This window comes from Physeter macrocephalus, chromosome 8 (genome assembly GCF_002837175.3).
Source record: "Physeter macrocephalus isolate SW-GA chromosome 8, ASM283717v5, whole genome shotgun sequence".
Lineage (NCBI taxonomy): Eukaryota > Metazoa > Chordata > Mammalia > Artiodactyla > Physeteridae > Physeter > Physeter macrocephalus.
In genome coordinates, this window is record NC_041221.1 from 161,720,584 (window position 1) to 161,746,909 (window position 26,326).

The 26,326-nt window shown below is 44.2% G+C and overlaps 1 protein-coding gene across 1 annotated transcript in view; it reads left to right on the top strand.

Moving 5' to 3' along the window:
• The window catches only part of TENM2 (teneurin transmembrane protein 2), a 554,076-nt gene that overhangs the window by 296,065 nt on the left and 231,685 nt on the right, over positions 1–26,326 (top strand). Inside the window, exons 5-6 of the mRNA XM_055086878.1 lie at positions 9,804–9,926; positions 24,008–24,213. Of these exons, the coding sequence (XP_054942853.1) occupies positions 9,804–9,926; positions 24,008–24,213 (329 nt within the window). The remainder of the gene's footprint in view (positions 1–9,803; positions 9,927–24,007; positions 24,214–26,326) is intronic.

The window sequence follows — 26,326 nt, forward strand, 5'->3', positions numbered from 1 at the left end:
TTGAGCGAACCATGTCAAAAATTAAAAATTGAAAAGAACACTGGCAGCCTCCCCATGTGCCTAATTTGGCTTTGCTGAACAAATGACCGAATTGAAATGAGAATTACATACAGGATTTGCTCAGCGTCCTTATTTCTTCAACTCATTTCTCACTCCTGAAAAATTACCAAGTTCACACGCAGGAGGGAACACATCTATATCGACCACGACATCCTTGGACCGGGTAGAAATAGAAAAATAGTGATTTTAGATTGTAGGTGTGAATGAACTTCTGTAGTAGAAGTAATTTGTCATAGAAACCCGAGCTAATGAATTTAGGATCAGAAAGAACCGTAATGCCCCTTTTGCTGACTAATTTATTAACAGGTTATTTTTGCTCATGCCCTGCATTGCAAATCATAGTAATAAAAACCTTAGGTGAGAGGAGAAGGCTTCTCTGCAGTGCCCTCATTGTCTGTTTTTTAAGGCATTTCATTGCCCATCAGCTTCTCCGTCTTTAAGGAGGTGGACGAGACAGTAGAGAGGGCACCAGACAAAGAATCAAGAGACCAAATTTCAAATCCTGGCTCAGCCAGTCATTGGCTGTCATGGGCACCATCTGTACAGCAAAGGTGTGGACCAGATGACCTTTGAGCCCCTCTTGACTGTGGCTCTGCCATTCTGATGGGATGCAGAAAAGGAAGCCACAAAGGTGTCTCTGATAGGGGATTCAGGCCAATGGGCGAAGAATATCTAGATGAATGTACATCCCCCATCTTCACTGGTATTGGACTTTGAGCTGACAGTAGTCCTGCTACGAGTTGGGTGGTGCAGTACTCAGGCCGTAGGTGTCACGGGGCTCAGGTTCAAATCACCCCTCGACCACTTACCAGCTGCATGTTACTTCAGTTCCTTGAGCTTCAGTGTCTTCATCTACGAGATGGGAGAATAATATACACACTCCATAAAATTGATGCCTGGCACACAGTCAGGGCTTAATAAAAGTTAGCCATGATCACCATTGTTGTAATGACGGAGTGATCCGAGACCCAACAGGAAGTGAGACACGTTTCTTGAGTGCCTCCTTTGTGTTTGATAGTCCCAGGTTCCTGTCTCCTTTATATCACAATGCCCTACAAGGTTGGTTTGATCACCCCTCTCCCCATAGAGATATAAAGGGCTGAGAGCATGTGCTTGATTCCATAACCAGCTGCCCCAACTGTGAGCCCTATCAGTGTGGGCAAAGTTCCCGACACCTTTCTGCGTCAATTTTTTCATCACAAAATGGGAATGATAACAGTACCCACCTCCAGGTTTACTGTAAAGGGCAAATAAAGTAATGTATACCAAGTGCTCAGCAGAATGTTGGCCCCTGAGTCAGTACTTTATAAAAATGTTAGCTTTTATTCTGGCTAAGGAAAGCGAAGCTCAGAGAGGTGAATTCATTGGTACAAGTTCATCTGCTTATGAGTAGTAGTGCGGGGATTTGAACCCTGATGGGACTGAATCTCTCAGGGACCCAAGATAGGGAGATAGCTCTTCCTTTATCCTGTTCCTAAGGCCCCCTGGCTTGGCGGCCAATCTCAGGCTGCCTGGCTGTGGGCTCTGAGTTCAATCAGAAGGCTCACTGGGAGTGGTTTGCTGGGGGCTGCCCGGGACTCAGGAAGGGAAGTGACTCCAGACTCGCTTTCCCTCGTTTGCTGCAGCTGAGGGAACAGAGAAGGGCCAGCGCCCTAATGGCCACCTCCCAGAACCCCCCTCCCCACTCTCTCTGGCAGAAGGCTATTTTCCACGAGAGAGTTCCCCCTCTTTGTTCCAGCACACACAGCACATCTCCTGATCGATATGACATCTCATCCTCTAAAACATTCATGACGTCTGCTTCCTAGGATTCCGGTGGCCGCATGCCGCGTGCAGCCCACGTCGCCTTCCCTTTGTAGTCGGTGGTCTTGTGGACCGGCCCCCTCTTGAACAGGACTGCTGGTTGCTGTTCTTTGAAGAAAGACGAATGATGTTTGCATTGTTGACAGTGAATGACAAGCTTCGGGGTAGGGCGGAAGAAAGGTGCATTGAGGTGTATGTGTATGGATTGTGGGGATGTGTTCTGCTATCACAAAAGCTCTTAAAATCCGAGACCGTGATTTATTTGAAGAATAAAACCTACCGATGTTATCATTCTCTAAAGGTATTTTGATCACACGGGTCCTTTCTTGGAGAAAGAAAGGCTTTTATTTTAGTTCTTTCCGGGGAAAAATAGCAGCAGGAACGGAGTAGTCTGGGGTGGGAAATGATGCTCTGTACGTTGAATGGCTCCAGGTGTGTATTTATCAGCCCAAGGAAGAGCTGGCTCAGTGGACAATGGGATGCCTGGCCAGCATCGCCTGTCCTCCAGTGTACATTCCTGGGGACCCCGCACCAGAAACAGAAAGTGGATGTGAGCTCATGGGTCTGTCTTGCGTATCGATCTGCCCGGTGATGCTGGGAGCCAGGGGGCCTTGTTAGAGGTCACCTGAGCACACCAGACACCACATACCCACACTGTTAATAGTTGCCACCTGCAGTGCAGCAGGTGCAAGGGGACGAAGCGGGTGGAGAGGACACCCGCTTGGGGGCACCATGCACCCTAAAGCGGCAAGGAGCCCCGTCTGTTTCCTCCAAACACAGGAACTGATTAACCTCATACCACTTCCCCCTCACTGTACCATCCCAAGCCTGTCACAGGAATAGATTAATGTGCTGGTCCCTCCGTGTGGATTCTTCTTGTCTCGGGAACACACCGCTCTCTGGTCCCAGAGCTGTCTCATGCAACTCTCACCTCGTCCTCATGGCAGACAAGCAGGCCAGAAAGTCTCCCTGCTTTTGTGAGGGACTAGAATTAGAAAGGCGCAGACAGAACTCATGCCGAGGACCACTTTAGCACCATAGCTGGAAGATGAGAGGGTGCAGGTAGAGGGGTAAATGCAGGTGCATTTCTCCCAAGCCCCTCTCATTTCCCGTGGTCCTGCCAGGATTCTGGTAGCGTATCTACAACTCATCCTTCCTCGTCTGTGTAATTCCTGGGCCATAAGCTTTGCAACCATTTTGGAAGCTGAAGGCTGGAAGTTGGACACAGGCAAGTAAGTTTTCAGAGCCTTCTTAGCAGGTAGGTGCACAAATCCCATTACTAGTAAAGGGATTTGTGGGTGTAACTTCCCTGCAGTGCTTTGAAAATTTATTCCATTCAGTGTATTGCAATACAATGGGGCGAAACTAAAAGAAATCACTTCACCAAGGTGGTTTGGAAGGGATTTCTTTTTAAACTCCTTTAAGATTTAAAAATTTTTAACTCCTTGAAGACTTGGGGCATTTCTGAGAATGTTATCCCTCATGGTTTTGTTTACATCTCTTCTTTTAGGCAGAAGGTCATTTTGGCACTGACAGCCTTCCTAAAAAGGATAATTAATACGTTAATACATTGCAGTGGGCCCTCGCCTCTTTAAGGAAGGCCCACTGTACTCTACTGCATCCCTGAAGGATGATAAGCAAACTCACCAAGGAAAAAGTCACCAAACATATTGATTGTTAGCCAGCAGGATGGTAAATTGAAGTTGTCCAACAGATTTATTTTCTATTGAGAACGGCGATTCCTTTAAGTTAAATAGCAAACTGGTTTTTATATTTATAGAGGACTAATGACTGCTTACACAAGGAGGTGTCTGTTCCCGAGTGAGCCTTGACAGTATTTAGTAAGTGGTTCTGTAGCCCACCTGCCTTGTTCAGTCTTGGCAAAGTAGTGGTTCATTTAAAGAACTCCGAGGGCCTGATGGCCTCCAGTGAGGACTCAGAGGGAGTGAGTCACTAGCAGGAGAGCATGGTGGTTGACTCTGCAGGTACAAGTGTCTCAGTCTGAACCCCAGATTTCCCACTTCCTGGCTGTGTGATCTTGGGCAAGTCACTTAACCTCCCTAAGCCTCAATTTCCTCATCTAGAAAATGTAGATTATATTACCACCTCACAGGGTGAGAATGAAAATAAATGAGCTTTCATCCTCTTTAGAATCCTCCAGGGTCATCCCATGTCACCCAAATATAAGGCAGTCCCCGTCCGAGGGCACCCACTCAGCACCCCACACTCTCCTTTTCCCCTAACTTCACTCAAACCTGATGTCCGCATGAATTGCTTTCTTACTTCCTTCAAGCCTTGGCTCAGGTTTACCTATCACAGACAATCATCTTCAATTGGTCTGCAATTAAACCAAAAAAGTTCAATTTCCCAACCCCCATGCCCTGGCATTCCCTAGCCCTATACTCTACTTTTCGCTTATGTGTTTGGTTTCTATTTCCACCACCCCCCCCCGAGAGCGAGGAACTTGTCTTGTTAACTGCTTTATTCCCGGCGCCTAGGAATACACACCTAACACACCGTAGGGGCTCAATAAATATCTGCTGAATGATAAATGATGAATAAATGATGCAAATAATGTAATTAGCCCAATACCTGGCACAGTGCCGAAATAAATGTTCATTGTCACCATCATCGAGGAGGCTCATTTGCAATGTGTTAATTTTCACTACTACTTGCAAAAGTGCCTTTACAGATTGCCTGTGCAGGTTCGAGGTCAGCATTGGTGCATTTGAGCTCCGAGTATTCCACTGCGGTTTTTTTCTGTCATCTGGGCAGGGACCCTTTCAGAATTGGCTACATTTTTCCACGGGAGCCCTGGCTTTGTTGACTAAATCGGGTGATGTCAGGGTGGGGAGACCCAGCCCTGACCCTTCCCATCATCCTGCCTTGGTCTCTGAAGGAGCTTTGCCGTCATCTCTAAGGCCCTTGTGAATCTGATCGCAGGCTGAGCCACAAGACCCAGCAAGCTTGACTCCCTCCCCTCCCTAAGCTCTGCTTGGCCTGAAGCCTTCCATTTTCAAAGGGAAAGCCCAATCTCTTCCTGCAGTTATGTATTGACAAGACTGATCTTTAAAGATACCCCCGGTTCCTGGGGACCTGCTCGGCAAACGCAGAACACCCGTGGCCCCCGTGTTTGCCCTCTTTGACAAGCAAGGGCTGAGCAGCTCTCTGGGAAGCGTTGCTGACATATTGATTGGCCCTCTTGTCAACTTGATCCTCTGCCAGCCAGTGAACATGGAAGGTTCTAAGTGGCACCCAGCAGGGCCCACACATACCCTAATTACTATTTCAGACAACCCCCGTTCCAAGCTGCCACTTTTCAAGGCCTACAGTCTCCTTCCTTGTGGTTGCTGGGGAATTCTTTTACCTGCAGCCAACCCCTCTCTCTTCCCTTTGCTTTGGCTCCCCCTGAGTATTTCTGCCGGACCCCATCTGGCACAAACACAGGTAACTTCAGTAAGAAAATAGCACCATAACTCCAGGTAGGTCTGTTGATTATTCCTGCTGAAATCTGGGATCTGTGTGTGGTCTGTCCATCCTGTCTTGGTTCATTTTCAACACTTGATGAAAGTTTTCTCCAATTAGCCAGAGGGCTACTTTCAGAGTTTGGCTGCCCTATTCTGCTTTTGGTGGCTGATTTCCCAGCTGCCACCCGGATTACATGAACTTCCCCTTGGAGCCTTTCCCTGTTTTGTCCCTGCTGACCCATGGAGCCCCCTTGTTGCATCCCAGGATCTCTCTGGAGCAGAGCCTGTCAAACCATGATAAATTGTGCATTTAGGCTGTCAGTGGCGGGGGGGGGGTGAATAACATTAGGGAGAGGGTCTCCCAAACTCATTTCACTTCTGACCCTCAGATGGTCTGAACAGGACCTTTTGGGATGAGCTGCTGGAGCATTTGTGGGGATTGGGGGAGGGGACCACCCCACTGCATCCAGATGTCTTTTGGGAGAAAATGATGAGGCCAGTGTTCACCCAAAATCTTGAGGTGAAGAAGCAGTAACTCTGGCTACTCTGAGGCTTCTCAGCTTTCTAAGTCTGATTCTGAGAGCAGATCAGAATTGGAGATATTATGACATAATGTTTAAAGAGCTACTTCTTGTTGTTGTTGTTCATAGAGGCTGATGTAGTGGCCCTAAGTATGTGCAGAATCTTCCTGGCTGGGTTTTAGAAAGGATCCTGACCCGGTAAGTGAATAACTTTAAGGACTGCACGGACACCCAGTGTATAAAAGTGGAATTTCTCACTTACCGTATATTTGAACGTATCAGTCAAGATTGGCTCAGGCATGCTGCTGTAACAAAGAACCCCAAACTCTCCATGGCTTACAACAGTAACAGTTCCTTTCTGCAATCATTCTGTATTCTATCACCGGTCAGCCGTGGCTCTGGACCCTGCTGTCCTCGCTCCAGACCCAGGCTGATGATGTGGCAGAAGGAAAAGGTATGCAGCGTGTGTGGTGAGATTAACAAGGTGAGGAATTATGATGTAACCCCCCCCTCAGGAATGGGGTGCTGACTATACAAAACTGGAGATGCCTCAACCACAGGGAGATTATCATGAGTTGCAAGAAAGAGACCAGGTTTGCCAAGATTCCACTGCAAACCAGAATTTGTAGCCAGATCGCTATGAAATATGAAGCAGCCAACTGCCTCCCACTGTAATCCTCCTTGTATTCCAAAAGCCCCCTGTGATCAAACTTTACAGTCACCAGCTTCCTCGTCTGTGAAATGGGCATGATGATGGCACCCACCTCAAATGTAAGCTGCGGGTCTTGAGATAATATCTGTAGAATGTCTACCACCGTGCTGGCCATAGAAGGGGTCCAAGGACTGGCAGCAGGTATTAATACACTAATCATCAAAAAGCTTCTCTTTGCAGACCCCTCCGTATAGTTGCCAGCACTGTTTCATTCCATCCTTTACACCTCTGTATTATGTGTTTTTTATTTATAAAGAGTATCGTGTCCTACAATCCAGCCCCTCACATCTGCCCCCATGTATCATTACTGATTCTAATGAACACTTACGGAGCACCTTCTATGTTCAAGATACTCTGCTATCAATAAATCTTCAGGGGGTGGCAGTTGCTGAACCTCCCTCTGGCCCTAAGCAGCCATTATCCTACCTGTAAAGGGAAACCTTTACAAAAGGTAAAGAGAGAGATTGACTGATTTCTCAGCCCCCACCATCAAGCAAATCAGTAGCAGAATAAGAAATAGAATTCTCATTAGTCAGGAAACTCATTTACTTCACAGCTCCCTTGGGTCTTTATCCTAAGGACACTTTAGTCCATCCCCACAGGCCAGAAAGATATTCTCATTTTCCTACTGAAGTAAGAGAAAAGGAATAGCTGACCAAGAAAAAAATAAAAAGTGCAAACAAAAGCCTATTTCAGACTCCCCGCAACACCCCGCCTACAAAAAAAAAAAAACCAAGAGGAGGTGATTGTACCCCGATATAGTTCTCACTTATTTACTTAACATTCATTTCAACAACAGAAAGTATGCCCAAACTTGAGTTTCATTTTGCAACTTGAGTTGCATCGCGTCTACTGGGAGGACAGAGCTTATGCACCGCAGATTTGGCTTTTGTCCTTTTTCCATCTTCATCTCACTTTCTTATTTTTCCTTTCATTTCTGGGAGTCGTCTGAGAAGTTACTTGTGTGCTCTGACCCAAACCCTTCTCACCCCATCTGTGGTCTTCTTGTTTTCAGAATACTTTTTTTTTTTTTTTTTTAAATAAAGAGATGCTATGGAACCCAAGATAAAAAGCAAGGGGGGGCAGGCGTCTTTGCCAACAGAGACCACCGTTTCGTGGACGCCCTCGGTATATCCAGTCAGATTGGTGTATTGCTTGCTCTCTGATCTCCCAAAGCTGATGGTTGCAGTATGTTCTGCACCTGGGAATGACAAGATTGAGTACCAGGAAAGGGGAGCAGTTTTGACAAGAGTTTTCATATTGATGGAGCACTGGGGAGGTTGTCATCTTTGTCTGATGGACCCATCTTCCTTTTCTAGACATGAAAAATCAAAGCTTTGTAAGGCCTGGGCCCCAGCTGGGTCTGCAGTACCTATCTGTGTCTCTCTTCAAACACAGAGACCCTCCTTGAAAGAACCGCATCTCCCGTGCAGCAGCAAGCTGGCTCGAGGCAAGCGCCGATAACCCAATCGTATGTTTTTTTGGAAATCTTTTAAAAATAGCTAATTCCTTGGCTCCCTTCACCTGGTAATTACAAATCAGAAGCTATCGTTATCTTGAAGCTGCCACGATTAGTTCTCATGTCCTGACCTCTGTACAGTGAAAATATGTCATTATTTGAGGCAATCGAATCTGGCCTCTTCAACTAAGTGACCTACATAGAACAGATAAACTGCAGGAGAAAATTAGGTGTTACCCAGACAGAAAGTGTACAGTAAATGTCACTTATTCTTATTAGCATGTATCATGTCGAAGAGTTGCAGTAGTGGGCCTTGCACTTCGGAGCAACGGAGAGAAAGAAAACTTGGTTCTGAGGTGGGGATGTGTGTAAGAAAAAAGCAGATGTACACACAGGGACACCTTGCCACCTTCATCCGTGGCCATCAATCTGAGCTGTAAGGTTTGAAGATAGGTTTTTAACCTTAAAAGAATGCAGCCTGACTTCAGGTGGTGGTGAGCAAGCAGAAGTAATTGCTGTGTGAACAATTTCCTAAGCATTGTTAATTGCGTTTCCTGTGGTTAATTGTTTCTCCCATCCCCGCCTCATACTAGGAACCTTTCCCTGTCAACAGCCCTTTCCCTCCTGCAGTGCTGGAAACGTAGCAGAGGCATCAACCCGTGTCTGGTTGAAATGCCAGACAGACATGTGGTGGTTATTGCCTGGCTGAGAAATATGCAGGGGAAGGAAGTCCTTATCTTTTCACAAAGGAAGCATTTCTTAGGTACGGACTTTGAAAGAATGCAGGTGTGTTGTGGAACTTGCCTTTCGCTCCACACAGTAAGAACAACTCACCAAGAGCCATCAGACATAGGGGGATATTGGCTTAGCTCAACTAACCGGGATCTGGGGTACTGGCACCAACAGAGTGACAAGGACCACCAGAAGGAAGTTTGGTGTCTGGAGGTTGGAGGTTGCATGGGAGTAAAACGAGAGTTTTGTAGGCGTGCTTGTTTGCTTAGCAAAGAAGAGGCAGTGCTTCAGAACTCTGTGTCTCATCTTGGACTGTGGGGAAGGGTAGAGGTAGGGCAGGTGAGAGGGAGAGAGAGACAGTGAATCGCCGTAGTACTATTTCCAGAAAAGGACTCCATTCCACTTCTACCCCCAAGCTTTTTCCACCCTAGGCTGAAAAGATATTCACTTGTCAGGAAGACGGCTGGAGGGGAAAAATCTTTTTCAAGTTTGAAACAGTCAGGGAGGTGGGCTTTACCGTGGGCCAGTACTACTGCAGATAGTGGAGGCTGCATTGGTATTTCAGCGCAGGTATAGTCTCGTCTGAACCAGACCAGCAGGCTGGCCCCATTGGGGGAGCCTTGATTTGAAACAGATTTAGATTGTGAGCAGTTTGGGGGAAACTATTCTTTTCAATGCCCCTGGACCACCAGTCTATAAACAGCTCTGTCCAGAGTGCAGGAAAGGCTGGGAGGGATGGAGAGTGCCCTTTACAGTGATTCCAGAGGGGCACTTTCCCCTTTATGGTGGCACCATTTGGAAGGTCCGCCCACCGCTGGGGATGCTCTCCCCCTGAGGCTGTTGTTTCCTCTCCACTGGGAGAGGAAACCCAACTACCCATATCTACTTGCCTTCTGTATTTAGCTAATCCCTGAGGCCTGGGGCAAGCCAGCATTGAACTGCAGCTTCCTTCAAAGGCAGTCGTTTGGAAAAGGCACCTGGCCCTCCCCCTTGACATCTGCATTGCTGAATTCTCTGTTCATATTTTCATTACTTTGTCTCTCCTGCAGCCATGCATCTGCTCGGACTCAATTGGCAACTCCAGCCGGCAGATGGACACACCTTTAACAATGGGATAAGGACCGGCTTACCAGGAAACGATGATGTGACAACAGCGCCATCTGGAGGCAAAGGTGAGGTTACAGCCGCAGCTCGCCCTCTTGAGGCCACAGGAAAATTCAGAGCTCCCGCCACCTGGTTCAGGTTTTCTAATCCGAATCTTGTAAGGTAGGCAAGGGGGAGAAAAAAGCCCCGCATTTTCTAGGTACCCCCGTTCAAAGCTGTCTGCTCTTCCCGTCTGTGAGCTGTGTCTGGCTGGAGCCACTCGGAGCTGGCGCGGTGCCCGCTCAGAGCCATGTGCACCCCTATGCTATCTGCCGCGACCGGCAGGGTCTGGAGCTACTTGAAAGCATCTCAAGGCCTGGGCAGGAGCGGCAGCAAGTGCAGCAGGAGAAAGTCCTGCCTGACGGGGAAAGCTGAGAGCAGCGGGCGGCACGGGCCAGTAGACTAGAGCCCTCTCCCCAGGGCAGAGATGCAGCTTCTCCAGGGAGGAAGCACCACCTGGCAAGGCATGAAAGAGAAAGACCCAGAGCTGTTCCGCTTCGGGGGAGAAGAGAAAGGGGTTTGGACAACTCGGGAACAAAGCTTCCCTTGGCAAAACAGTGAAGGGGACAATAGAAATGTTTACTGAAGCAATCAGGCAACTGTATTTTTGCAGGAAAAAAAAAAAAGGTGCTAACAAGGTGCTAAGAAGGAGGAGAAAAAACAGAACCATGGAGAAGAGGGGACGTGGGGCGATTAAGAGACAGCCAATGGCACCATTAGGCAGGCTGGCATGCAGGGTAGGGGAGGATGCTTGATTCAGGATGGAAATCACAAACAGAAGAGATTGCACAGAAGGGTTCTCCAAACACAGAATTTTTCACTCTGCCTCTTAGCACACTAGGCAGTTCACCCGACATTTCTTAAAATACCCCACAGGGATATTTCAGCAATGGTAAGGGAAACGTTTATTGGGCACCTATTGTGTGCCAGATTTAACGTTGTGTAACTTCAGTAACCCTAAAGGGAGAAAAATTATCTTGGAGAAACTGGGGCCCAGGATGTTTTAGAAATTTACCCCAAATCCAACAAGTAGGCAGGTACAAATTTGAACTCAGGTCTGTGCCGTGTGCATCTTTAAGGGAGCTGTTGGGTTTTTCCTAGATCAGGCGTTTTCCACAGAGGATATTCCAGAATCATCTTCCCATAGAGGTGTACATTAATCAGCCCTGAGATGCTAATGTTGCTTAAATTAGCCTCTCCGGAGCTGTCCTAATGCTTCAAGTGTGACTTTTTCATCTTTTGATCGAGGCTTTAAGAGTCGTTCTCCTCATCTATCCTAATCATAACACTAAATTACCTTTAAGTAAGCATGAAAAAGTTTTATCTGAGGATGAAATTATATGCTTTCCATTATCAAGTGACTTAAACTAGACCTGAAAATGAAAAGTATATTTTACCTTAACTGACCCAAAAGCCAGGAGCCAGATTTGCTGGCCTCAGATTTGCAGTCTGCTCATCTCCAGGGCTTGACACCACCTGTAAATGTAACTTCAGTTTCCTTTACTGCAGTGGTTCTCAGCTAGGGTGTTTTTGCCCGCTAGGGGCACATCTGGCAAGGTCTCAAGACTTTTTTGATTGTCACATTTAGAAGAGGTGCAACCAGCATCTAGTAGGTAGAAGCTGAGATACAGTTAAACAGCCTACAACGCACAGGAGAGCCTCCTACGATGAGAAGTAGCCCATCCAAAATGTCCGTGGTGCTGCTCTTTGAGAAACACTGCTTTTGGGGGTCTCTGTTACGTTTGATCCACAATGTCCTTTAATCTGCAAATCAGCACTCCATCCTTTGAAAAGAGCGCAGAATACACATTTGAAATGTGAATATGCATTTTTTTTGCACAGGGATGTATTTTATGTCCATATACATACTGAGATTATATACAAACACTTTTTTTTTTAACTAAAAAACAATTTTTTTGGGGGGGGGGGCCGCTCCTCGCAGCTTGTGGGATCTTAGCTCCCCGACTAGGGATTGAACCCGGGCCCTCAGCAGTGAGAGAGCAGATTCCTGACCACTGGACCGCCAGGGAATTCGCACAAACACTTTTTAAATAGCGTTCTTCACAAAAGGGAATCACTGATAGGCATTAACTTCCATAAGTGAAGGTCGGCCTCTCTTCCCATTTGTGATTAAGCTTCATTTCCAACCCCACTGGAGCCTTCCACACCAGCAGGACAGAAGATTCCCGGAAAAGAACAGGTCCTAACTAAGAGTATGATGTCTCTAAATGAACAAAGAAACATTTTCCATGGTGTCTTTGGAAAGGCCAGAACTTTTCCCCTCAGAGGCCACCTGCTTTTGAAAATACTGTGTGAGTTGTATAACATCACACACAGCAGAATATTTTCCAAATGAGTTCTGAGCCAGAAAAGAGGTTACCAAGTCATTGTGCAGTGAATTTTGTCAAGAGGACTTTTATGATAAAGTCTGAGCATTTGAAATTGCTTAAAGTTGAAGTAAAACTCAGAACATCTTCTTTCTGAACGCCAAAACAGTACTCTTCCTGTGACCGAAGAGATCAGATCTCTTCTTAAGTTGTTGTGAAGTTTGGTTTTGAAAATGACTAGAAAAAAATGACTTGTGTTTTCACACACCCGCCTCTTTTTTTTTTTAAACATCTTTATTGGAGTATAATTGCTTTACAATGGTGTGTTATACCCGCCTAACTCTTTTTAAAGGCAGTGATCCTACGTTTGAATTTCTTTACCCAGTGACCTACCTCCTCTGCACAGTCCAAATCTATACATTTAGATAACCTGGATCAATTCCAATCGACTACTTTTCCAGTGTTTCAAAGAGACAATCAAGATATATTGGCAATAAATTAATTAAATACCACCCCCTCCATTTTTTTGTGCTGTACGATAATCCTTCACTCCGATAACGTTTTAATCAAGATACACCACACATTGCCGGGGAGGTTAATCTTATTAAGCAATTACTAGGTAAGTATCCAGCAGAATCAAATTAAAATGTAAGCAAAACACAGGCATGTGAGTCCCATCTAAGATGGCACATCGATAGAGATTTCATTACCTGGTCTTTAGGAGTGTTTACACTGCTTAGATTTGGAAAGGAGTCTAATAGACAGCGCAGCCTACACACTCTGATATGTTAGTAGAAACGAAGCACTTGATTAATTGGTTGGGAGAATATATGTTCTTTGGGCTTTGTCTTCCCTTTTCCATTTGTTGTTGTTCACGGTTTATTTTTTCTCCATTCTCTCTTTCCATTAAAACTTAACGTGGTTGATTTGGTCGTTGGATTTCACGTCAAGGAAGGGGAGCCCACAGACTGCCAGAATCACTCACCATCTCCAGTGTATTTCTATGTTAAAAGGAACGAACTCATACGTCTTCGTTATAAGAGCACGGAACACTTTTTCTATAGATCTGGGATTAGATAAGCCTTGAGAACGATGATTCAATACAGTGTTCTGACCTGGTCAGGTAGCATAAGGGAATCCAGTTTGATTGGCTAGGTCCAGAGGCAAAATGCACAAGAACTTTTAAAGGGCACATCATATGTAGCCAATTTGTGCACTGATCTTAAGAAAGAGTAAACTCCCAAGTAGAATTTCATGGGTCACTCTCAAAACCTACACACATTTTACATTCAAGGTGTCCTCTATATCTGGGGTCAGCAAACTGCATCTCATGGACCAAATCTGGCCAGCCACCTGTTTTTGCAAATAAAGATTTATTGGAACACAGCCACGTTCATTCACTGTCCCTGGCTGCTTTTGCACTCTGGCAATGGAGTTGAGTAGGTGCAGCTGAGCCTAGATGGCCCCCAAAGGCTGAAATATTTACTGTCTGGCCCTTTACAGGAAAAGTTGGCTGACTAGTCTTGATCATGTACAAACCCATTTCTACTTTCCTTGGACTTGTCTGTAACTACAAGTTGTAGGAGACTAGGGAGAGAGACGAAACTCCAATATATCAGTTTTTCCTTCTTGACATAGTGTTGGGTATAATATAGTCTCGGATAACTTTACATTGACAGATGCTCTATACTACAGGGCTCTGGGGTTGGTCTGACTGGATGCAGACACCAGCTCCATCACTAAGGAGCTGTGTGGATGTAAACAGGTCATTTGCCCTCCCTCAGCCTCTGAGCCATCATCTGTAAAATGGTACCCCCTCATAAGCTTGCTGTCCCCCATAATGAGATGTCACTTGTAGAATATGGTGTGTGATATCAGATACTTAATAAGAGATCCATGAATAGTTGTTGTTTTTCCTGACATCATCATAACGTCTCTCGGTCGGTCTATTTAAAAAGCCTCCACAGGCTGCCACTTCTTAGGAGGTGCTGTATTTTCCAAAGGCGAAGGCTGCCTTCGGAATGTGAAGGTAGAAAATCCCACCACTTCATCTTTTTCCTTTACCCTCTAAGAATTGGGACAAACCCTGATGAAGACTTCTTCTCAACCATGTGCTTGATGAGGTCAGTAGGAAGCAGGACTTCCCGTTCCAAAGGGCCAATGTGCACAAATGAGCTGGCCAGCTCCTTGCAGCATTATTTGTCTGACTGCAGCTTGAGTTCCATCACTGCCAGCATGTCTGTTTTAAGCCCCACCATTCTCGGTTTATAACTCAGCTGTAAACATTTATTTGTGCCTGGAGCACATTTCTTTCCTACCCTTTGAAAAAAAAAAAATCAGAATTTCCAGATGGTATGCAAGTTGGAAAAAAATGGCAAAGACTGTTATTCTGTTTAGAAACATGTTTTTCTACACTTGCCCTTTCAGCAAAAACTTCATAATGATTTTTACTAGTTGGCTTAATGTATGGTACTAGGAGCCAGATTAGCAGGGAGGTTGGTAATTCTTCCTCTGGCTCTCATCAGCCTCTCAATGAACACAGCCCAGGGTTCCAACATGATCACTTCCCTACATGGGGCTTTTTCAAAGTCGGTGAAGTTCCCAGAAGGACAAGGGGTCATTATGTTCGAGCCGACCATTGAGATACTGCACATCTACTGGCAGATACACCAACAACCTACATACCAATGCAACAACTCCCCTCGTTTTGGAGGCCATGCTATTCTACCGTTGTTACAGATGGGTACCACTTAGTGCATCACACTGGTGGATTTCAGCTTCTGATTGCCCCCCACAAGCCGCTCCCAGTTGCATACTTTCTGTTGTACGTGGCATCATCGTGGCTTGACACAGGTATCAATGATGAGATCCAGTTTCCCTTCCTGCCACATTTGCCCTCACTTTCATTGGCATGCTTCTCTTTCAGAGAGACCTGCACACCCAGAGCTTGGTCTCTGCTATCTGCTGGGATACGCCTCTCTTTGTCTCTCTTGTATTTAGCCCAGGGTCTGAAATGCAGTCAACCTAGTGGTTATGTATGTGGGTTTCAGAAACGGTCAGACAGAGCTTTTGATCCCAGCTCTCCCACTTAAGACCTGTGTGATCCGAAGCGAGTCACTTTACTCCTGTGGTCCTCTTGTCTGAAAAACAGGAAAAAAAATCATAAAGGAATCAGGAGACTACATGGCAAGTTGTAACCACTCAATAAATTTTTTAGCTGCTATAAATAATACTAATAAACTGAACTACTTATTAATACAGAAGCATGTTCACCTGAACAGTCAGATGTATAAATATCTATTAACCAGAAGCATGTTCACCTGAACAGTCAGATGTATAAATATCTATTAACACCCTGAGTGGCAGAGATTTGGCCATTTTTGTCTAAGATGACAAATTGAGGTTCCAAAAGAAACAAAGGCCATGTGTAGTTCTGAGTGCTGAAGGATTTTATAAAAATCATTATTGCTGTGTGATGTTGTGCATACTATAACAGCCGCAGTGGACGCTCAGGATGGAAGTCTATTCCCGAAGAATAGCCAGGCAACAGCCGGGTGAAGGCTCCTGGGCTGCTGCTTCCTCAGACGAGCTAGTGATTCTAATGTCCTTAGGAGAATCTTTTCGCCTATCTTTTGGTTAAACAGAATTCACAGATGGTTGTCCTGATTCCCAAATAAATGGAAACGAGGTGTAATGACTGAAGCAATATTCTGAATTCAACTTTATTTGCAATAGATAAAAATATGTGAGGCAGAATAATCTGCAAGGCAGATGTATGCCAGGGTGCCTCCAGAGTTCAGTTTAAGTTTAGGAAGTATTAACATGAGGCTTCATTTCCCTGCTATGACTGTGAGTCTGTTCCCTTTATCACTTGTTTGGGGAATAGTCTTGCTGTTTCCATAAATGAATTATGGCAACATTTTCTGAAATAATTAGCTTCTAATGTGGCTATGGAAGGCTGTTGTTTTGCTCCACATCAGTCTTATTTAACTGGTTGGAATTTTAGGTACATGTGTCTGAAATAGGCAATCGCTTCACATTTCCATGAGCAACCTTCCGTGGAGTTACAGACGTGGACTATCCTGTGAAATTGATCATTAGAGTATTGCCTCTAAAATCCCAGAAATCTCATCTTTAAGCTGGAGATGAACCAGCAAGAACCAAAGTGTCTTAAGCATCTGCTTCTTAGGGCAAAATGATCACCATCTCCACTTTTCACTGTGCAGCTCGTAGATAGAAAAATTGGACATGGAAGCCACGGCTCTGGGAGATGGAGACTGGACTCCATCCTGTTTGCCAGGACACCACGCTTGGTCATTGCCTAGAACCCAAGGGTGGTGGCCGGACTCACGCAGATTGATTATAGAATGGTGTTAAATTCCTCTGTTCTTGATACTGTCAATGCAAACCCAAGGGTCCATGGGACCCTGCCTTCAGGCTGCCTAGATAATGGATAATGGGAATAGGACAGACACCCCAACTTTGATGTTGACCAGAGATTACCTAGCACTACAGTCGATGCTTGATAAATATGCGTTGCATGAAAATATGAGTGAATGACCCACCCAGCATTGCTTGGCACATTCATGGATCATTGTGAAATAAACACATGGCTGCTTTTCAGTTGCCCGCCTGAGAAGCAGCTAGAGCCCACATTAACGGCTGCAGTTTGGGTGTTTACAAACTGGCCTTTGCTTTCTCTGGCTGTAGCACTTTAATTCATGCAGTAGGTTCCCCGCCAGGTCTGCAGATGTATTGACCACTCATTGTGTATTGATTTTAGCTGCTCTGGACGATGTCTGTTTCATTACAGCCCACTCCAGCCCTGGGCCCTCTTGTAGTTAATAGTGCACTAGGCAGCTGATAATCATAAACTATCAATAAATCATCACATATTTATCGTCCAAATCTGGGATAGTTACAGGTGTTTTGCAGGCAGCACAACAACTGGATAGAAAGATGTAAGAGTGCCTAAAATTGGCGTCCTGTGTTACTCTGGTTAATTCTCAGAAGCAACCCCATTATACAGAGGAGTAGACAACCTCAGAGAGGGAGAGGGATCAGCCCGAAGGCACATGGCTAGTAGTTGTCAGAGCTGGGATTCAAACCCAGGGCTGACCAGCTCCACATGCAACATTGCCTCCTGAGAACTCAGAACTTCTCAATATGAGGACACCCATCTTGGAGGTAAAGGTAGAAACCATAATTACTTTGTTTCCTTGTTGAGTGTCTCTCGATGGCACCCTTTTAGGGGTTAACCATGTTTGTGGTCCTAGAAGAGCTGGCATGGCTCCGGGAGCCCAGGTTCTGATCCTTGTTTGTGGGACTGGGAGCCTGGTCCGGGCTGCTGGCCTCTTTGACCTTGGAGGGCAGCACAGACCTCCTGGACATCAGCCCAGGGATTTGACCTCCAGGGAGAGAGTCATGGAGATGGTTCCCCCACTGGCTGTAGCAATTTACAAAAGCCACCTTTCCTTTTCATCTCTTGGGAGGCAGTACTGGCCTAACTTTTCTCTTCCTTTTATTATTTTTAAAGTTACAGAAGTTATGCCCACTCATTTTGAAAGTTCCTTTTTTTTTTAAATTTATTTATTTTTGGCTGCATTGTGTCTTTGTTGCTGTGCGCAGGCTTTCTCTAGTTGTGGCGAGAGGGGGCTACTCTTGGTTGTGGTGCATGGGCTTCTCATTGCAGTGGCTTCTCTTATTGCGGAGCACAGGCTCTAGGCGCACGGGCTTCGGTAGCTGTGGCTCACGGGCTCTAGAGCACAGGCTCAGTAATTGTGGCGCACGGGCTTAGTTGCTCTGCGGCATGTGGGATCTTCCCGGACCAGGGCTTGAACCCGTGTCCCCTGCATCGGCAGGCGGATTCTTAACCACTGCGCCACCAAGGAAGCCCTTGAAGGTTCTTTTTTAAGTATGTAGAAAAAGTCTTTTTTCCTTTGGCTATAAAGACTATTAGTGTAACAGTTGGCAAATTTGAATAAGGTCTATAAATTAGATATATTTGGTTGTATCGATGTTAATTTTCTGTTTGTGACAACTGTACTGTGGTTCTGAAAAAGAATGGCCTTGTTTTTAGGAGAAACACTTGGAAATATTTAGAGGTAAGGGAGCCACCTGTTTATAACTTAACTCAATGTTTCAGAAAATATATATATTTATATGCAGAGAGAGAACACAAATGTATGTAAGTAACATTTATGGAATCTGGGTGAAGGATATGCAGGAATCTCTGTACCATTGTTTGAAATTTTTCCATAAATCTGAAATTATTTCAAAATGAAAATTTTATATATATTAAAGGTATTTATATGCAGATGTATATATATGTGTGTGTATATATATATATATATATATATGGAAAAAGTGAAAACTCTTTGCAAAAGAATAATTCAGTTGCATATGTGGAAAGTTCAGTTTGAAAGCAATCACTGGTTTGCTAAAAGGGATGTTACCTTCACTTTCTGATAACCCCTCCCCCCGCAGACACCACACAGGCGTCTTTGTAGCACAAACCCAGAGATGACCCTCCTGGCTTGCTCTGTAGACCACAGTAGGCTAAGGTGGAATGCCCCTTAAGGTATCTTTGGGTCCAAACCATTCTTATGGAGATAAGGACAATGGGACCTGGAGAGCTGAACTGCCTAAAACTAGCCAGCTGCTTAGTAACAAGGATTCGAGTTCAACAGAACAGTTCATTTACATCCCTGTTCCTTCCACAAATGGTTCAGCATCATAAAGCATCCGGATTAGGACCCTTACCTTTTGGTTGTTAATCCAATGACCTATACACTAGACTCCAGCTGCCTTGGCTCATTTTTTTTTGTTTATAAGACTTTATACAAAAGATAAATTAAGAGTTGACTCATGATTTTTCAGAAGGATTCATAAGGAAGTTTCTTTTAGATAGTAAATTTCCCCATGGAGCTTTCAAAAGAGGATTTAATTTTTTTTTTAAAGCCAGTTTCCGTGCAACCTTTCCAAGTAAATCTTTCTTAAGGCTCTCATTTCACCCTGTAGTCACAGGGGTTTTGTTAAAATACCCCATCAGATGGGCAGATAAAACTTGATTCAGTTCAATAAGAATTTATAGATGGGTTGCCAGGTGCAAACCACGGAGAACCCAGAGATGAATTTGTAGCCCTGCCTGACCTCAGGGAGCACAGCGTCTAATAAGAGACACTTAGAAAGGCAAGTAAAATCAGCATAGTACCCAACAACAGTGCTGCAGTAGAGTTAAGTGTAAATGCTATGAAAACGCAGAGAAAGAACCTATTTATCTGGCAGGAGGCAGGGTATAAAAGGTAAAAGAGCTTCAGTGTGAAGGTATAGCTGACTGGATCTTAATTTCAGTGTTACTAAATAAAGCAGGATTTTCAATAAACTAAGCTAATCCACAGAATAACCAAACTGGCTTCTAGAAAGTCCCACCACAAATCACTAATGGAAACAGAGCCTGACTCCCAATTTTAAGCCTGTTCCCATAGTTAAGTCTATTCCAGAAGAGTTAGACTCTCCCTTCTCTCTTGATAGATACATACATACATATATATACACATATATGCACATATACATATATGTAAATATATACATGCATATCACATATACACATAATGTCTTTTTGAAAATCCTTTACTCTGAAAAGGAAGCCATGGAATATTACTCAGCCATAAAAAGAAATGAAATTGAGTTATTTGTAGTGAGGTGGATGCACCTAGAGACTGTCATACAGGGTGAAGTAAGTCAGAAAGAGAAAAACAAATACCGTATGCTAACACATATGTATGGAATCTACAAAAATAAAATGGTTCTGAAGAACCTAGGGGCAGGACAGGAATAAAGATGCAGACGTAGAGAATGGACTTGAGGACATGGGGAGTGGGAAGGGTAAGCTGGGACGAAGTGAGAGAGTGGCATGGACATATATACACACTACCAAATGTAAAATAGATAGCTAGTGGGAAGCAGCCGCATAGCACAGGGAGATCAGCTAGGTGCTTTGTGACCACCTAGAGGGGTGGGATAGGGAGGGTGAGAGGGAGACACAAGAGGGAGGGGATGTGGGGATATATGTATATGTATAGCTGACTCACTTTGTTATACAGCAGAAACTAACACACCATTGTAAAACAATTATACTCCAATGAAGATGGTAAAAAAAAAAAAAAAAGAAAGCCAGACACTTTCCCTTACCGTCTTTCATTCTTTTATTTAATTCAATGTAACTAGCATTTATTCTGCTATTATTATGTGCTAGGGACCTTCTTTGTGTGCTCCCATTTGTTACTCTCAGCCTGTGAGATAGTTATTATTATTGTTCCCATTTTAACAAAAAGAGAATGAAGACCCAGAGAGGTTAAGCAAGTTGCTGGCGGTCACGCAGCCAGGAAGAACCAGAGCCAGGATTTGAACCCAGTTGTCTGGCTACAAAACCTATACTTCAGCACCCAGGTGCACTGCCTCCTTTGGTGGATGGAACATGAGGAGGGGGGCATCTGAAACCCTGGTGGGGGAGTGTGACTGCTGAGAAGTCAGCCTGTGCTCATTGGTGGGAGCAGCTAATTTACTGACGTCAGTGTCCTGAAGTTGGGGTCTACTGAAAGAAGGGGGACCCCACTACTATAAGAACCAAACCCAGACGTCCCTGGTGGTGGCAGTGGTTAAGAATCCGCCTGCCAATGCAGGGGACACGGGTTTGAGCCCTGGTCCGGGAGGATCCCATATGCTGCAGAGCAACTAAGCCCGTGTACCACAACTACTGAGCCTGCACTCTAGAGCCCGTGAGCCACAACTACCGAGCCCACGAGCCACAACTACTGAAGCCCGCGTGCCTAGAGCCCGTGCTCCACAGCAAGAGAAGCCACTGCAGTAGGAAGCCCGCGCACCGCAACGAAGAGTAGCCCCCGCTCGCCGCAACTAGAGAAAGCCCGCGCGCAGCAACAAAGACCCAATGCAGCCAAAAATAAATACATAAATTTATTTAAAAAAAAAAAAAAAAAAGAACCAACCCCCTGAGGCTCCTTGTCGGAATTTCTCCAGCGCAGCCGCTCCCTGGAAGCCTCTTCACCACCTCTGGCGTCCTCATTTGGTTTGACATTATCAAAATCCGTTTAAGTTTCAACAGCAGATTAGCGGGCTCGTGGGTGCCGACTCCCTGCTTCTTTTTCATAGCCTGTCGTTAACCCAGCAACCCCTGAAAGCCCAACAGACATGAAAGAAAGCTCATTTTATTAAGTTTAAAGATGAGTGATTTCTTTAGAATTCTTTTTTATTTTTAGTGCATTTCTTTAACTTGTTGCTATACTGTGATTGCTGGGGTTACATTTGGTCTCTACCAGAGACTCCTAAACTATTCTTCCCCAGGGTTGGGTTTTCTTTTCCTACAGCTCTTCCTTACTGCATCCTTTTTATTGTATCCTTTCCTCCAAAGGCTTTAATTTGGCGGGGAGAGGAGCCCATCCAAAGCAGCATTTTTAAGTACAAATTCGTTTTTAATTTATAATAATCAGAGCTTCTGATCAACTGGTGGTAACAAGTGGTTCCCCCTGGATATGTCATTATGTCAGCAAAATAAACAATATGCATTTGAGGCTTAGAGCCTTACCGATAATAATAATCATGATAGCTAATTTTTATTTAATGCTTACTTTGTGCCAAAAATTAGTCGAAGGGCTTTGCATGGATCACTCATTAAATCCTCTTAACAATGCTATGAAATAAATGATAATAGTGTCCCAGTTATACGAGGGAGGGAACTGAGGCACAGAGAATGGATACACTTTACCAAGTATCACCAAGGCAGTCTCAGTTCAGAGTCTCTGCTCTTACATGCTGTGCAATATTCCTCCCCTACAGGAAAGTATTTCATATCTGATAGGCAACATAAAAATGTTTGAGGCGCAGACCATCTAGTCCCCATCTAAAGAGCTGACCTACGAAGGATTACTAGTTTCTTTTCTTCCTAACAGTGTTTTGTGATGGAAGCTTCCAAACTTCCTGTAGGAGCCTGTTCCCTATTCTAGAGGTCAAGGGTTTCTCCTTAAGGTCAAAAGCAGCATGTCTTCTACTTTATTTTAAGCCCCTGTTTACTTTGTATTTGATCCACTATTGAACTAAATACGGGGAAAAAAATAACTTTACACCCTCAAGTCACTCTGTGGTTTTTCTTTTATAATTTAGATATGGAAAACCTTTAGGGATCCAAGAATGTCACCTCTTCATTTTCCAGAATGAGAAACTGGCATCAAGGTCCTTTACGAGTATTGTCTTGATACAGTGGCCAGATGGTAACAGAGCCAGGTCAGCTAAGTCAGAATGCCTCACTAACCTTTCATGCCAGTCTTCTGCAACCTTACGATCTCTCTTGACCATCCAAACCTTTTGCAATGGATTGTGGCCCAATACAGATGAATATATTCAGAAGAGTCCGTCCATTACAGAATACAGGAGGGAGCTTGCTTCCCATCCTTTGCCCATGAGACTGAAGAAGTTTTAGATCCACAAGGCCACCAAAGTGATCAACCAAAAAGTGAAAAGACCTCAAAACCAAAATGTCTTCAATTCTTTTTTTTTTTTTTTTTTTTTTTTCCGGTACGCGGGCCTCTCCCTGCTGTGGCCTCTCCTGTTGTGGAGCGCAGGCTCAGCGGCCATGGCTCATGGGCCCAGCCGCTCCGCGGCATGTGGGATCCTCCCGGACCGGGGCACGAACCCCTGTCCCCTGCATCGGTAGGCAGACTCTCAACCACTGCGCCACCAGGGAAGCCCTTCAATTCTTTCTGTATTTGCTTTCTACTGGTTTAGAAGTTCTCAAGACAATAGGAGATTGTGGTTTTATATTTCCTTTCAAGTTCAGAATCCATTTGAAGGAATCACAGATGACCTGTGTAAAACTAGCTTCCATCAAGGTTTTGTTCCCATTTTAGAGAGGATGATAATGAGGCTCTGAGAGATCAGTTAACTTTTCTTGGGCAACTACTAGTAACTCCCAGCTTTTTCTTAATTCTGTATTCATAAAGAAAACCACCCTCCGAAGTGTAGGAGACCCTGGCTAGTTCGTTGTTATTAAGAAACCCTCTTTTAAAATAGGAATTTCTGGAACTCCTATTATTAAAGTTCTGAAGGTTGCTGAGTATGAGCAACCAGTGGTTTCTATTATAAGCGATTTCAAATAATGCAACAGAGATGCACCTGTGTCACGGTGAGAGGGGTGTGGTTTCCACACGGTTCTTAAGTCCCTCCTCTTAAGCGAGGAAGGGGTGACACCCAATGTTGGGTCAGCCTTAGAGCAAGTCAGCATTTTCTGTTGAGTTATTTTATTTATTTTGGACTGATGTTTGTTCACTACTGGCTCTTTTTTATTAATTTATGAGAATGTCAGAGTATATTGGACTTGTTTGTGGCAGGAAAGAATAAATAACAGCTGCAAGAATTAAATCTGGTGCCAAATTAATATCACTCTCCCCTTCCCTACTGATCATTTTACATCCCAGTCACATTTGGAGTTTACATGTACTTATCAAACTCCAGCTCTTATGATAGTTGATCAGTAAAGAGTAATCTCAGAAGTTTAGCAAGCGCTGTGCCAATATTTCAGATGCCCTGGGGTATGAGTTTCTAGGATTATTATTTAAAACCTAGATATTTTAAGTTGTGACCTAAAGAGAAATTTGCCATGGGTTTCACCTTCATATTTTTTTTAAATACTGGCATGTAATCAAACAGAAATGTAGAGCCAACTAATGTGTACACATGTCACGGACTTGATGTCAATTCCTATTTTCCAGTGCCCTGGTCCTTGAAGAACAGCAGCATAGACAGCGGCGAAGCAGAAGTTGGTCGGCGGGTGACCCAAGAAGTCCCACCTGGCGTGTTTTGGAGATCACAGATTCACATCAGTCAACCCCAGTTCTTAAAGTTCAATATCTCCCTCGGGAAGGATGCTCTCTTCGGTGTTTACATAAGAAGAGGACTTCCACCATCTCATGCCCAGGTAGGAACATGCTTGATATAGCCATGAGTTTAAAAAAAAAAAAAAAAAATACCACTTCACACCCACTAGGATGGTTATAACTAAAGGATGGACGTAACAATTGGAACCCTCCTATATGGTTTGTGAGAATGTAAAACGGAGGGCCGCTGTGGAAAAGAATTCAATAGTTCTTCCAAAAGTTAAACAAAGAATTACAGTATGATCCAGCAGTTCCACTACTAGGTGTATTCCTACAGAGAATTGCAAACTTTATTTCTCATTTAAAAATATGCACAAATGTTCATAGCAGTGTTTATTCATAATAGCCCCAAAGTGGAAACAACCCAAATGTCCATCAACTAATGAATGGAGAAACAAAATGTGATCTATCCCTACCATGCGATATTATTCAAACATGAAAGGGAATGAAGTATTTTTTTTAAAAAAGGGAATGAAATATTGTTACATGCTACAACATGGATGAATCTTGAAAATGTTATGCTAAATGAAAGAAGCCAGATACAAAAGGCTACATATCGTATGATTCCATTTGTATTGTCTGGAATAGGCAAATCCTTAGAGACAAAAAGGAGATTAGTGATTGCCAGGGGGGAGGGAGGAAAGAATTGGGACTGACTGCTAATACCTTTGGGGTTTCTTTTTCCGGGGTTATGTAAATGCTCTGAAATTAGATAGCGGTGATGGTTGCACAACATAGTGAATATACTAAAAACTACCAAACTGTAAAATGGTGAAATTTATGTTATGGGAACAATTTCTCAGAAAAAGAAAATGGTTACCTCCCCACCTGATGAAGTCACCTTTGCCAGACCTTTGCTAATACTTGGGTACTTTTTGTTCAAGGAGTCTAGTTATTTGTTAAAACATCACTAGGAGACATCCTACTGTGTTTGAAAAGAGTGATGTAACATTAACCAAAATTCAGCAACCATTTCTCTGTGGCTTCCCTGTTCTTCCCTGTACTAAATGCCTTGGGAAGTGCTTGACACTGCAAAAGTGAGATTATTCCCAGCATTGGGAATGAAAAGATTATATTATATTATGGATTTCATTGTTTTTCTTCTCATCCCTCCTTTAATTTTTCCTGTTAGAGATTTTCTTATACATCCCACTTGGGATAAATTAACCCTCATCTAGTTTGGTTTTCTTTTCCACTAAGAATTGTATATCCTAAGGAAAACCAAGTAGTGTCTTCCCGCCTCATTTGCTTTCAAATCCAGCAAGTATATAAAGAAGTACATTAGGAAAATACACCAGTGGAGGGAAAAACACCCTTAACCACCCATTATATCCAGTCAAAGCTGACCTTTTTAAACATGTGTTGGAAAGGTATTCATCCAGAAAATTCAGTTGGAAGAATTTAAAGCTTTAAACCCATTGGCAAATGCAAAGCAGGCAGGCCACCATTTCTTTGTCTTTAGCTCACAGCAGACATTGCTAATCGATGACTGCACTTTTTCCTCACGAAACTCGGTGCACAGATACCTCCAAGAGAACCCTAAAGGCAGCCACCACCAATTGACTGGTGGTGGCTCTCAAGACGAAATTTATTTGCGGTCCCATCTTTACAGCCTGAAACGATCGATGTAAGGGACTAAAAGGACTAGTTCTTTTTTGAGCAGGGAGAGCTGTGTAGGTTTATATTAACATACACAGCCCATGCTATAGGGATCAATGTGTAAAGTGGTAATCAATAAGTCCTCCATCCATCCGTCCAGAAAAATATATATTGGTCTAAGCACTGATTATCTAGAGATGACTTAACATAGCCCATGACCAAGCAGAACTCCTGTTACAAAAATCACATCTGTCCTTTAAAGAGATTCTCATCAAGAGAAAGAGAAGGATTCAGCTAAGAGGAGTCCCTGGGGCATTTCTGTAACTTCTGGCCAGGTGCAGGGTGCTGGTCTGGGAAGTTATGCAAATTGTTAGGGGGTCTCCCTGACCTCAGGCTCCACTGTTTCTACTGTGGCATAATGAAAGATTGACAGCAGTGAAATCTGCTTGTTGGCATTATTTGAGCAAGTAGGAACATGCCTCTGGGCACAGCTGAGCATAACTTCCCTATCAGCCCCTTGGATGCCAGGAGCTTTGCTGGGGGAAAAAAACCACT